This window comes from Neovison vison, chromosome 1, assembly GCF_020171115.1.
Source record: "Neovison vison isolate M4711 chromosome 1, ASM_NN_V1, whole genome shotgun sequence".
Lineage (NCBI taxonomy): Eukaryota > Metazoa > Chordata > Mammalia > Carnivora > Mustelidae > Neogale > Neogale vison.
The window spans coordinates 238,356,210-238,369,760 of NC_058091.1; the positions used below are offsets into that span (position 1 = coordinate 238,356,210).

General features: G+C 39.6%; 1 protein-coding gene across 1 annotated transcript; it reads right to left on the bottom strand.

The window, feature by feature from the left end:
• Positions 1 to 2,522: 2,522 nt before the first annotated feature.
• Positions 2,523 to 5,871, bottom strand: LOC122890428 (protocadherin beta-2). Its single transcript, XM_044226032.1, has one exon. It carries the CDS (start codon positions 5,622 to 5,624, stop codon positions 3,231 to 3,233), a length of 2,394 nt encoding a protein of 797 aa, XP_044081967.1. The 5' UTR covers positions 5,625 to 5,871; the 3' UTR covers positions 2,523 to 3,230.
• Between the last annotated feature and the right edge of the window lie 7,680 nt (positions 5,872 to 13,551).

Genomic DNA, 13,551 nt, shown 5'->3' on the forward strand with positions numbered 1-13,551 from the left:
GCTTAAAAATTACTTAGAGAACATGTTCTATTGGGGCAGGAGGCCCGGTGGATGGGTGTTTTGATTTTTTAATTACTTATTCCCCTTGATAAACGGAGTAGCTCATTTGATGCTACTGGAGGAGGTTCTTGTGTTAAATGAGTTAAAAAAAAACACAACCTAGGGAAATGAAATGCGTTCTTTAAAAAGAACCCACTGTCTTTGATAAGAGTCCCCATTTACATGTTTTTGCTGATTTATATGATTTTGCTGTTAGAGCTACTCTTCCTGCCCATCTGCAGTTATTACTCATAAACTTTAAAGGATTTTGCTCTAAATTCTAAATGATGATATGCATCATATCCTACTTGCATTTTTCTCTTATTTTCCAGATTTTGTAAAGTGTCCATGAATGAGTTACATTTATAATCAGGAAAAAAATGCTATGAAAATATGACTTCATGCACGGTGATGAAAAATTATAATAGATCATGTCATAGTCAGAGGCCCAAAATGCCCAGTTCCTTTCAAATCTTCACAATCACTCAAGGAACACAGATATTTCTCGTCTTATTTCGCAGTAATTTTACAATTGCTGGTTTCATCTATGTAAACTTTATTAACTGTTTCATCTGTATAACTGTTTTATCTGTGGAAATACGTTGAGTTTGTAGAAATTAGGCATATAGTTGTAACAAGGCAAATCGTGTCTATATATCTTACAGTTTTCCATCTAATGGGGTGAACAGACTTTAAATATATGTTCAAACAAACTGTGAAAAGTGCTATATAGGAAATGTAATGAATGCACTGAAAGCATGCAGTAGGAGGACCTGACTCAGTGGGTGGCTGGTGAAAAAGTTTCATCAAAGTTGTGCCACTTAATCTGGAAGATGAAGGATAAGATGTTTGTCTTACAGGCTAAGTCTTACAGACTAAGACTGTAAAATGGGAAGAAAACATATATGAGAAACTGATATGTAAAGGCCTGCAACAGTATAATATAGCTATTCTAGATAATAAAAGGACAGTGTACCCAAAACTTACTGTCTCAAGAGTAAGTGAGAATAGAAGGATGGAGAAATAAACTGTGGGCAAATAACAGATGCTTGGATTTTATTCTAAGAATAAAAGGAAGGTATTCCAAGGTTTTAGGCAGAGACGTGAAATAACTCAAATATCAAGAGGTTGGCCTAGCATCTTCATGATTATCAGGAATGTAACATGGAGGGTCACCTATTAGGATTACTCTTACTACTAGTAATACTATAAGCAACAGCAATCATACTTCTGTATCTTTGTAGTACCTTATTTGATCATAATTTCAAGCTATAGAAATAGCTATTAGCATTTTGGGGGAACTGAAATTATGTAAGTTACCCAAGATCCTACTAAGTATCAGCAGTGCTCCACACTGCTAATCTTAAAAGGATGACTTTAAAATTCATATTGTAATTTTAATGGTATAGCTCATGCAAATAAACATAAAATGACACAAGAATTTAAATATAGGCTGAAGAACATTAATAGCTAAACATGTGTTTTAATGTATAGATCTGAAATTGAACTGCAAGAAATAAAGTTGGATGAATCATTTAGGAATTATACAAGGAAATTGAAACTATAAAATCAAAAACACAATTTCCCCATATATATTCCTTAAGCTAGAAGGCAGGAGAGGAAGCTCAAATTAGGAAGAGAGAAAGGAAAAATATATTGAAGGAAAGAGGGACTGATAACTATAATCTGTCAGTAACAGTGATCAGTTCAATTAATAACCAAAAATTATATATGTAATTCCTTATACATCAGAGAGCATTTAATTCTAGCAAAACTTTGTTTTATGAGTATTTCAGTGTCTTTAAATATCAAAATATCACAAGATGAAATAAAGACACTTTTCTTTCAATCACTTATTCAAAACTTTTATTGAGAACCTATAATCCTTCAATTACTGAGCTAATCATACAATAAATGGAGAGTTATTGACAAACATATTCAAGAACCTAAAAAGAAAAAAAAAGGCTTTGAAAAGCCTAGGGAACTGAAAAGGGAAAGACCAAAGTAGTTAGTGCAAAAAAAAAAATATATATATATATAGCCAGAATAAAATAAATCTTTTCCACACAGGCTTATTTCCAGTGGAATCATAAATGCTCCAAATTTTTTGAAAAAAAAAATGCAGTGCCAAACTACATTTGAAGTTTCTAAAATTTAGTCAAGGACAAAGATTTATTTCCTAATATCTTTTTGATTTTAAGGATGTGCTCAAAGTTAACAGATGGTTTGTAATTGCTAAAACTGGTAACTTTTAAGGGGAACCGAAATGAGCAAAGATTTAATGAAAAAAATTATTTTATTTTTTAAAAGATTTTATTTATTTATTTGACAGACAAAGATAACAAGTAGGCAGAGAGACAGGGAGAGAGAGAGGAGGAAGCAGGCTCCCTGCTCAGCTGAGAGCCAGATGTGGGGCTGGATCCCAGGACCCTGGGATCATGACCTGAGACCAAGGCAGAGGCTCTAAGCCACTGAGCCACCCAGATGCCCTAAAGAAAAAAACTTCAATAGCATGAAGAATTGCATGGCTTTGAAAACAACTGAACATGCTATTTATGTAGCTAATTTGAGAATATTAGTGGTTGACCGAGCACTTTTGATGTGAATGGTTTGTAGAATCCAGCAGCCAAGGTTGTCACAGTCTCTAAGGAATTATAATCTTCATTTATGGACACTTTAGAAAAGTGTGGTAGGTTGCTTTGTTATTAATGAATATGCATATATTAATGGTTTTAGTCAATATGAATTAACAGAATAAAAGTTATACTAGTCTAAAAGAATATACAAACACAAATATTCTGGGTTGGAAAAAGAATAAGCTTATTAGCGATTACAAACATTTAAAAATGTTTAAATTTTAAGTTCTGCAAAATACCCTAGGAACTGTGGAAGGTGAGTCTGGAAAAAGGTGCTCTAACTTAAAAATTAAAGATTTCCGAAAATACAAAAATTTACCTTCACACTTTAAGTTGAATTAAGTTACAGTGAGACTAATCAACAAAAAGAAAACAAGGGAAATTTGCATTCCTTAAAGCACAAGTGAACACATTTAAAAACACCAGTAACATGCACTAAGTTGGAACAGGATAGCTGCTTACCAAATAAAAAGAACCCCAATGGACAGGGCAGTAAAAAAGAACTTCCCACAAATTAACTGAGACTAGGCTCAGTAGACCCGTGTTATCTAATATTTAATTGAATTCAAAATTATCCCTGAAACTGGGGTTTGCTTCACTAATCCTCTCCTCACCCAGAGCAAGGAAACTGGGAAGAATTGGCTTGAGGAACTTGAATTCATTGGCTCCTGTGCCTCCCGTCAGACACACCTCATACTGGTAGCTGTGGGACAGGGTCCCCGCGCCGCTGACGTCCACCAGGTGGCCCGGAAACGGACCCTCGGGCACCGAGCAGCCGCCCCCCGACGCCGCCCGCCTCCTCCTGCACAGCCGCACCGCCACGAACACCAGCACCGAGAACAGGAAGAGCGACGACACGGACGCCAAGGCCACCACCAGGTAGACGGTGAGCGGGTCGGCGCGGGCCTCGGCCGCCGCCGCGTCCGGCAGCGGCAGGTAGGGCTGCGAGAAGCCGTCCACCAGCAGCACGTGCAGCGTGACGCTGGCCGACAGCGGCGGCTCGCCGTGGTCCCGGACCAGCACCAGCAGCCTGTGCTTGACCGCGTCGCGCTCGCTCAGCGGCCGCGCCGTGCGCACCTCGCCGTTGTGCGCCCACACGCCGAACAGCCCGGGCTCCGTGGCCTTGAGCAGCTGGTACGACAGCCAGGCGTTCTGGCCCGAGTCGCCGTCCACCGCCACCACCTTGGCCACCAGGTAGCCCGCCTCGGCCGCCCGCGGCACCAGCTCGGTGCAGGGCGCCGAGCCGTTCTGCAGCGGGTACAGCACGAACGGCGCGTTGTCGTTGGCGTCCGCCACCAGCACGCGCACCAGCGCCTGGCTGCTGAGCGCCGGCGAGCCGCGGTCGGCCGCGCCCACGCGGAACTCGAACGCCTGCAGCGCCTCGAAATCCAGCGACCTGAGCGCGAACAGCTGCCCGTTGTCCGCGTTGATGGACACCAGCGAGCCCAGCGGCAGCTGCGGGTCGTGGGGCGGCAGCAGCGAGTAGGTGACCTGGGCGTTGGCGCCCGAGTCTCTGTCGGTGGCGCTCACGCTGCCGATGTGCAGGGCGGGGCTGTTGTTCTCGCGGACGCGCAGGGTGTAGGTCGTCTGGCTGAAGGTCGGGGCGTTGTCGTTGACGTCGGACACGGTCACCGTGAGGTTGTGCTGGGTTTTCAGCCTGGGGGTCCCCAGGTCGGTGACGGTGATGGTGATGTTGTACTCGGCTCTTGTCTCTCGGTCCAGAGCTGTGTTTGTCACTAAGGTATAAAAATTCTCAACAGAAGGTTTAAGGAAGAAAGGGAGATCATCTGGAATGGAGCAAACCATTCTTCCATTGTCTCCAGAGTCAGGATCTGAAACCCTGAATACAGCAATTATGGTCTCCTCCAAGTTTTCTGGGATGTGATCGATAAATGTTGACATAGTCAGTTCCGGAGGGTTGTCATTCAAATCCATCACTTGGACAAACACCACGCAACTTCCAGAAAGTCCTCCACCGTCTGTAGCCTGAACATTTAATGTGTAAGTCTGAGTGGATTCGAAATCCAGTTTCTGTGTTAAAAAGAGTTCTCCTGACTTTGCATTTATTTGAAAAGTTTTGCGGATATCTTCAGAGGCTTGTGAAAATACATAAGATATTTCTCCATACGTTCCAATGTCCAAATCGCTAGCAGAGACTATGGCAACGGGGAATCCAATGGGGCTGTTTTCCTGAACCTGCACCTTATAATATTGCTTTGCAAACTCGGGGGCATTATCATTGATGTCTAAGACTTCGATGCGAACCAAGGCAGTGCCAGTCCTGGGTGGAGTCCCGCCATCCAGTGCTGTGAGAGTTAACCTGATCTCAGCCTGTTCCTCGCGATCCAGAGCTTTGTCCAGTACCAGCTGTGGTAATATGCCGTCAGGACTGTCTTGTAATTTAAGATGGAAATGGGAATTGGGGCTGACTGTGTAACTTTGGAGACTGTTGCTTCCTACATCTAAATCCTGGGCACGTTCTATCAGGAAAGTAGTTCCGGGAGTGACACTTTCTGAAATTTTCAAAATTATTTCTTTATCTAGGAACACCGGGGAATGATCATTTATATCCGTAATCCGTAGCTCAGCCTGAAAAAACTGCAGGGGATTTTCCAGTAACACCTGGAAAGGTAGCACGCATGGCTCGGCAAGGCCGCACAATTCCTCCCGGTCCAATTTCTCATTTAACAACAAATCCCCGGTCTGCCTATGAAAATGCAAACGCGTTTTTTTCCCTTTGGAAATGACTCGAGCCCCCCGTGCAGCTAGCTCATTTACCTCCAGCCCCAGGTCTTTTAACAAATTGGCCACAAAAGAGCCACTCTCCGTTTCCTCAGCCACTGAGTAGTGCTTAGGCTCAGAAGCAGCCTGAGCTATGCCCAGCAAAACAAAGAATATCAAGACTTGCCTTTGTCTCAGAAAGCGTTCTTTTCCCTCTCCGGCCTCCATCGCTTTCTGGTCTCCCAGCAAACTTGACCCAGTCTCAGCTCGCGTCGTGGCGGACTCTATCACCTAGTATCTTGCGGGTACTGTCATAAGTGGAGACGCCTAGGGCCCCGATTCCCCGATGGAAACACCTTAGAAAGCCTCCCCTTCCGGCTTGTTTCTTTAGCACAGCTTCTGGATTACGGAGCGCCGGCTGGCAGCTTTCTCTCTCTTCGTTTTACTTTTAATGCTGCAGCGCCACCCCGCGTCCTTTCCGAGTGTTTATTTTATCCAAAACATTAACATCCTACTCCTTTCAGACAGAGGCCAATCTAAATGGAGTATTTTCATGTAGTGTCTCAACCTTTTATCTGTATTTCCAAAGACTTCTTCATTGCACCCATAGTGACCATGGCATTTCCATTCCAGTTTTCTCACAGATCGAAGGGGCATTTTTAAAAATTGGAAAACACCAACTTGAGAAACTGAAAGGGAGTAACTTGAGTCCCAGGATGAAAGAAGGCTTTGAGTAGGCAGGTTCCAGTTTTTATTTAGAGGTTGGGTATGTGTGCGTCTGGGTGGTGGCTAGGTTACCATCTTCGTGCTCAAGAGAAACAAAACTATACAAACTCAGGGAAAGCTCAGTATTCAAATAACTTTCTCATGGATGTGAAATATTGTTCTTACTCCTGTATCTCTCTTGCACTACTCTCTCTGAACATTTCCCTAAAATTTGACAATTTGGTCCACACGAAAATCTCCAAAAATCGTTGGAAAATTTCTTCATGTGAATGTATCAACGTTTTTATTTTATTTTCTAACAGATAAGGGCATTTTTAACATAGGCTCAAATCAGTTATCACATCTAGCAATGGTAATAATTTCATAATAGCAAATAGCAAGTATTGAATTTTCCCCAATTATCTTTTTTAAATATCTTCTTAGAGATGCTTTGTTAAATCAGGTACCAAACAAGATATATATGTTGCAATTTGTTGTTAGGTGTTTTAAATTTCTATCTTTTTGTGTTTAAAATATTTGAAAAAATAAGTGAGTTTTCAACCCAGAAAAGACATGGAGGAAATTTAAATGCATATTGCTTAGTGAAAGAAACCAGTCTGAAAAGGTACATACTCAATCACTTGCAACTACATGACATTCTGGAAAAGGCAAAAGATAAATTAAGAAGATTAGTAGTTGCCAGATGGAAGGAGGAGGTGAATTAAGAGGTAAAACACAGGATATCTGGGAGGTATTGTTTCTCTATGATACTGTAATGGTAGATACACAGAAGTATGTGTTTGTCAAAATGCATAGAACACAAAGAATAAACTCTAATATAAACTACAGACTCTAGTTAATAATAATGGATCAATATTGGTTAATTAATTTTAATAAAGGTACCACACTAATGCAAGGTGTTAATACTAGGGAACTATGGGGGCGCCTGGGTGGCTCAGTGGGTTAAGCCGCTGCCTTCCGCTCAGGTCATGATCTCAGGATCCTGGGATCGAGTCCCGCATCGGGCTCTCTGCTCAGCAGGGAGCCTGCTTCCCTCTCTCTCTCTCTCTGCCTGCCTCTCCATCTACTTTTGATTTCTCTCTGTCAAATAAATAAATAAAATCTTAAAAAAAATAAAAAAATACTAGGGAACTATGAGAGAAAGTGGTTATATGGGAACTCTTGTACTATCTGCTCAATTTTCTGTAAAACCCAAAACTGCTCTAAAAAATTAAGTCTATTTAATTAAATATTTGGGGGAACCTGAGTGGCTCAGTTGGTTCAGTGCCTCTTGCCTCTTGATCTATGTTCAAGTCATAATCTTAGGGTTGTGAGATCCAGACCCACATCAGGTTTCATGCTGGATGTGGAGCCTGCTTAAGTTTCTCTCTCTCTCTCTTCCTTTGCCCCTCTTCCCCACTTGTACTCTTTCTCTCATTCTGATAAAAAGTTCAATATTTTTATTGAGAAATGTTTCTAATATATAGAAAAGTTAAAAGAATTAAACATACTTCTACCCTCCATCCAAATTTGAAACTTATTTTTTACCATATTTACCATATTTGTTCTATCTGTATATTTTTACATTTTAATTCTACATACAAATACCTGCACTTCACCTCTAAATATTTCAGAAGACATCTCCTAAGTCTAAGGACATTATCCTACATAATCATGATCCCACCAGCACACTTAACAAAATTAACAATGATTCCATGATATTATCTGAAATCCAGTCCCCATTAAATCTCATTATTTTTCCATTATTCTTCCTCAGTTTTATTCAATTTTGATAAGGACTCATATGTTCTCCTGAGATCCTTTTACAAACATACTTTTTAACCACTTATTATAAATAATGTCTTAGAAAATTCATTTTTAAACCATGTTTCAGGATTGTATTAGGTGTTGAATCTATTTATTCTGGAACAGTCCCCTTTTATGATACTGAATTCTTTAAAGTATCCAGACCTGTTGTCTTGTAAGATGTTCCACATTCTGAATTTGTCTGATTATTTCCTTGTGGTATCATTTAACCTGTTCCTCTATCCCCTGTAGTTTCCAAAAAATTGGAATGGATGATTTATTAAATGTCATAATGGTATAACACTTTTTAGATCTCCCATTTATTTTCTGCAGTTGGGTAAAAAAAATACCAGGCAATCACAGATTCCTTTTCTTGACATTTAGAAAATAAATGCCTATTTGTATTTTGATATTATTTTCATGACTATAGTTATATTAATATCACAGTAATCCCAAAATATTAAACTCATTTCATAGGGAGTGTTCTGGCACTTAAGGTGGAAACTGTGGGCCTGTTGTAACACTTACTTTGCTTTTGACTCTATTAAGGATACAAACAACTAAGTTTTTCCATAATCTATCAAGATTTTTATGCAAGTTTCCCTTTCCAAACTATTAGTTGCATATTCGTTCTGGGGAAAGAAAATAGCTTCTTCATTTCCCCTGCTTGAGTGACCTTTATTTTGAAATCCTGTTTACTTGAGCTTTGTGAATTAAGTATCTTGCCTGGTACTGGCAAGAGTTGGATGCTTAACCAACTGAGGCAGCCAGGTGCCCCAGGGATAGACTGTTTTTTTTGTTGTTGTTTTGTTTTTGTTTTTGTTTTTTTTTTACATCAGGACAGTATATTTTCCAGAAAGTCTTTCATGATTGATGATCTTGGAATACACACTGTTCTTCAATATTGCTTTAGAATCTATGGGTTTTATTAGTGGGTTTTTAAAAACCAATATCTGTGCTTCATTAGAAGTTTTCATTAAGTCTTTAGTAGCCCAGAAAAACCTTAAAGATATTTCTCTGTTATATCTTATATCCAAATCTCTGACAAACAGTGTGGCAGCCAGGGAGGGAAGACTTCTGGGATTAATACTTTATAATACAGCTGGGCAAAATAACTGACAATGAGCAACTTTTCTGATGAAGACCAGTGCAGACTTGGATCTGGCCAACAGTAGTGACCATCCAATACTGTTATTCTTAAACTAAACTCAATCTATTTCTTTTCACTGAGAAATCTGCCATTCCAGTTTTGGATATTTCCTGCCACCATTGTTCTGGCAGTTGTCTAGAGTAGACATGGGAATCGGCATTCAAGGTATACTTATGAATACTATTGTTCAAATCCAAGTCCTGCCATCTTTATGGACTTTGGTTGCTACATGAATGCTCTTTTGGATTTCTGGCAGTATTCTCAAGTCCAAGAACACTGGTGAATTGGTTATATCTGTGAATCTCAACTCAGAAAAATGCAAAGGATTTTACTTTAGCAACTACAAATTCAACATCTATGTCTCAATCTGTATACCAACTCTGGATCCAATTTCTATTTATGTATTTACTTAGATAGCTTAAGCAGGCTCGATGCCCAGGGCAGAGCCCAATACCGAGCTCAATCTCATGACCCCCAGATCATGACCTGTGCCAAAATCAAGAGTTGGACGCTTAACCCACTGAGCCACCCAGGTGCACCCCAATTTCCATTTAGTAGCAAATCCTGAATCTGTTGGTTTGAGAATGCTGTTTTTTATCTTTAGAAATATTACTTACCCCCTCATATTCACTTGCTGCCCCCAGATAGCAACTACCATCAATAGCTTCCCCACTCTCAGGCCCAAAATATCTGTGAAATTAGCAATGAAGGAACCACTCTACAGTGCATTTGGAATAGAATTCTGCAGCAGTTCCGTTTCCTCAATGGTATATGCTAAGTAAAATAGAGTAAACAGAGTAAGTTTGCCTTAGGTTGGGCTTTAAGTATTCCCTTATTCCTTCTAACTTCTTAGCAAATATGGCTTTGCACAATCCAATTTGTGATAAATCAAATTTATCACACTAATATTTCTTTCTGTTATTTATACCACCACAGTCTCAGGCTTCCAATACAACTCTCAAAGTCAGGATAGTGTAATATGGAGCATACAGTACAGTATCTGCAATTGGGCTGCTCTACCATTTAAGCCTTCAGTGTCATTATTAGGCCTCTCTTAGTTTTTCAAATTCTCCAGAAAAGTAGAAAAAAATTTTTAGAAAGGTAAATGGAAATATCAATTATTTTGTATTTACATAATATGCTTATTATCCAGTGTATTGAATAATGTGTATTTTATTTTCTCAGCAGCTATTATATATACATTAAAAATCAACAATTAGATTCCACTGAGGCATATCATGCTTTTGTATCCTCTGCCTTTGATAATTCTAAACTATATTGGAGAGTATTAAACATTGATGCAAAGAAAAGATGGGAGTGTTCTGCCACTCCATATTAAATGGCATTTCCTTTTAATGTATTGGAGATGCTGAACTATTAATTGCTAAAAATGCATTATTTTTTATATTAATAAGAAAACTTAGCAAAAATGAATAAATACAAATTTAGCATAGTAATAAATAAGCTACACAGCAACTCAGTGGATTACCCCTTAAATAATGAGACATTTATTTCTATCAATCACTTTCCCCCTATGGTTTTATATCTGTATTTGATTTTGTCTCATTAGTGTCATCAAAATAAAATGAATATCAAGTAAGTAAAAACTACATAATGGTAATCAAATAGTTATTTGAATTTAGGAGATGGACAGCAATCTGGCTGAAAAGTAGACTCCCACAATTTATGGGCCATCACCTATGAAATATCAAGGAAAGCAAAAAATGACAAAATACACATGCTGGCGTGCATTGGGAAGACTTCCCTCTTGAAGATTATCATTTTATGGATAGATTGGGATGAGTTTCCTTGTCAAGCATTGGGATACCTCTCAGCATAGTCTATACAAAGTTTTAGGGCTAACTTACCTTTGTGAAAGATGAAATTAGGCCTGTGGAGAAAACAATGCACTCTTTTTCTGTACTTAATAAAGAGGCTACTGCTTCTAAACCAAGACCTTTGTGAAGTAAATAAAAAGATAAAAACAGCTAAGTCATCAGTACTTGTTGATTCTAAATTAGCATCACTATGCTTCAGAAGAAAAGAAAATACTATTAAAGGTAGAGCCATAAACCAGCAACTATGCTATTCAGAAAGGGATGTTTTCCTCTACTTTTTATCCAGACTCCCAAAGCAAGAATACCAAGGATGATAGCTGTATCTACCTAATTAATGTCTTATTTTCAGCTCCAAAGAACTTAATTTCATTGAAGATAAAGTGATGTCACAAGCACGTATCTCTCTTCTCTCTGTTCTGCATTAGTTTGGCAGAGTAGGAAATATTTTTAACATTTATGGAGAAAAAAATCTGTAAGGAAAGACCAAGACATTTTCTTTTTAGTCCAGAGTGTTTTAGATGATGATCCTTAAAGAGGTGAAGTCTGTTTCTGGAAGTTTTTTAGGATGAGCAGACAAGTGTCAACATGACCAATTCTATGGAATTGTCATCCAACAGGAGTGTCATCCAACATCATTCACAGGGAAAAAATTTCTGACAGTATTTCTGTTGTGAATTTCCTGAGTATTCGCCATGTAGTCCTGAAATGGCCTGGTAATTTTCCTGCAGTGCATATTTATAATGCACAAGTATCAGCAGTAATTAAAACATTTGGTGAGTACTTTCCAGAGGCTGGAGGATTTAGTGAGCCTGGAGAATTCAGCGAGCAGTTTCTTAATGATTTATGAAGACCACATCTCAGCAGAGACTTCTGACAACCAGATTACGGAGGGGTGTGCATCTCAAGGGTTTTCACTGGTTGTCAGCATTTGGACCTAGGAGGTCCCAAACTAGTGCTGATTACTACCACCCCGTTCTGTAACAGTTAAAACTTACCTTGGGTTGTTCTTCACCCAGCGAGTTTTTCCCCTCGAATGAGCAAATTACTTATCCCACTATTGCATCGCACTTTACTGTGAGAATGGAAATTGAACTGATGGTGTAGTTTCCAATGACAGAAAATTCACCTAAATCTCATGCATGTCTGCGGTGCACATTCTGCAACTTTCAGAAGAATTTTTCAAAGAGGGAACATTCTAGACTCGTACCTTTTGCCCAGAAAACCAAAAAAGAAGTTTACAGGTTTGGAAATGCAGAGCTCCTACAAGTCTGGTTTCCTGTTTGGGAGAAAAGGCTCTTCTTTGGGAGGATCTAAAATATTCTTGGATCTCTTTGGAAACCACTCTGCTCCCATGTGTCCTCCCACAGGTGCATAGATGCTCCCTTTCCCGCAGCCAGGGCCAAATCTCTGGGACGTTCGGCCATTAATAGCCGCCTTCCTTTTCCAGGGCCGCCGGCAATACGCCCCGGAAGAAAAGGAAAATTCAACACTTGCCTTTTCTGCCAGCTTTCTCTCTCGCACAGTTTCCTGCACATCCTCTGAGTGCGTTGTCTTAATAAAAGAAGAATTGGGAAGTCGTGTAAGAGGAATAACGTCAACTTATGTCTTGTCCTCATTCATTTGAAGGAAAGTCTGAAATCTGAGCTTGCAGCCGACGTTTCCCAAGCCGCGTCCATCCCCAGTACCTTTCAGATTTCGTCTTTTCTAAGATGGAGTCTGCGGAAATGCCAGGCTCCTCCTCCTACTTTTTAGCCTGTAGCACCACCAGGCGTCCAAACGGAAAACTTGGTACAGCGCTTTCTGTGAGAAACTCAAAATCGTCATCGTCACGTCTTCTAGTGGCACGGTTCTTACACGATTTCTTCATATCACTTCTCTGATTTTTGGCTTAACCAGTGTGGAAAGAAACAATTAATAGTGTACGGTTTTATCATATTTCTAATTACCAATTGTTTTATCATATTATCACAGCTGTACGATTTGAGAGTAACTTGAACTGGATTTCTGCCATTTCAGACAGGTCACCCATTTGGCCACGCACCTGATGAATTTATTAATTCATCAGCAGGTGTTTGTTTGGGATTATATTCAAGTCCTGCAAAATGTATTGGGGATATAAAAATTGAGTAAAGCCTGGTGCCTACACCCCAGGAAATTACAGCCTGGAAGGGGGACACAGATAAAGAGACAATTATGATACAGGAGGTAAGTGCTAAGATAGAGATCTTCACAGGCATGGTGACCACTCAAAAGGGAAATTTAAGTAAGAACAGAAATGAGGTATCAGGAAAGGAGGTGAAGTTTTTAACTAGTTGAGCTAGCTGCATTCTATGGTATCAGATTAAACACAAACCCATTGAAATTATTTTCTACTGCAGATGAAGTACTTGTGATTTTGCAAGAAATGAGATTCTCTGAAAAGATGGGAAGGTCATGGCTTATGTGAAATGCAATGCGGTCTTTCAGATAACAGCACAGGGCCTTTCATGAAGTGGCGTGGATGACCACTGAAAGGCTAGGGATGAACCCTTGTATCCAATTTGATCTGGTACACATAAACTAATAATTTAAAAGAGAGTTCTGCAGGTTGTGTACATGCATGTGTGAGTAGATGTTGTGTAAAAACACCATCTTTTAATGTGGTGATTAAGAGTAT

Coding starts and splice junctions, on each gene's coding strand:
- LOC122890428 (XM_044226032.1), bottom strand. CDS start 5,624: ATGGAGGCCGGAGAGGGAAAAGAACGCTTTCTGAGACAAAGGCAAGTC.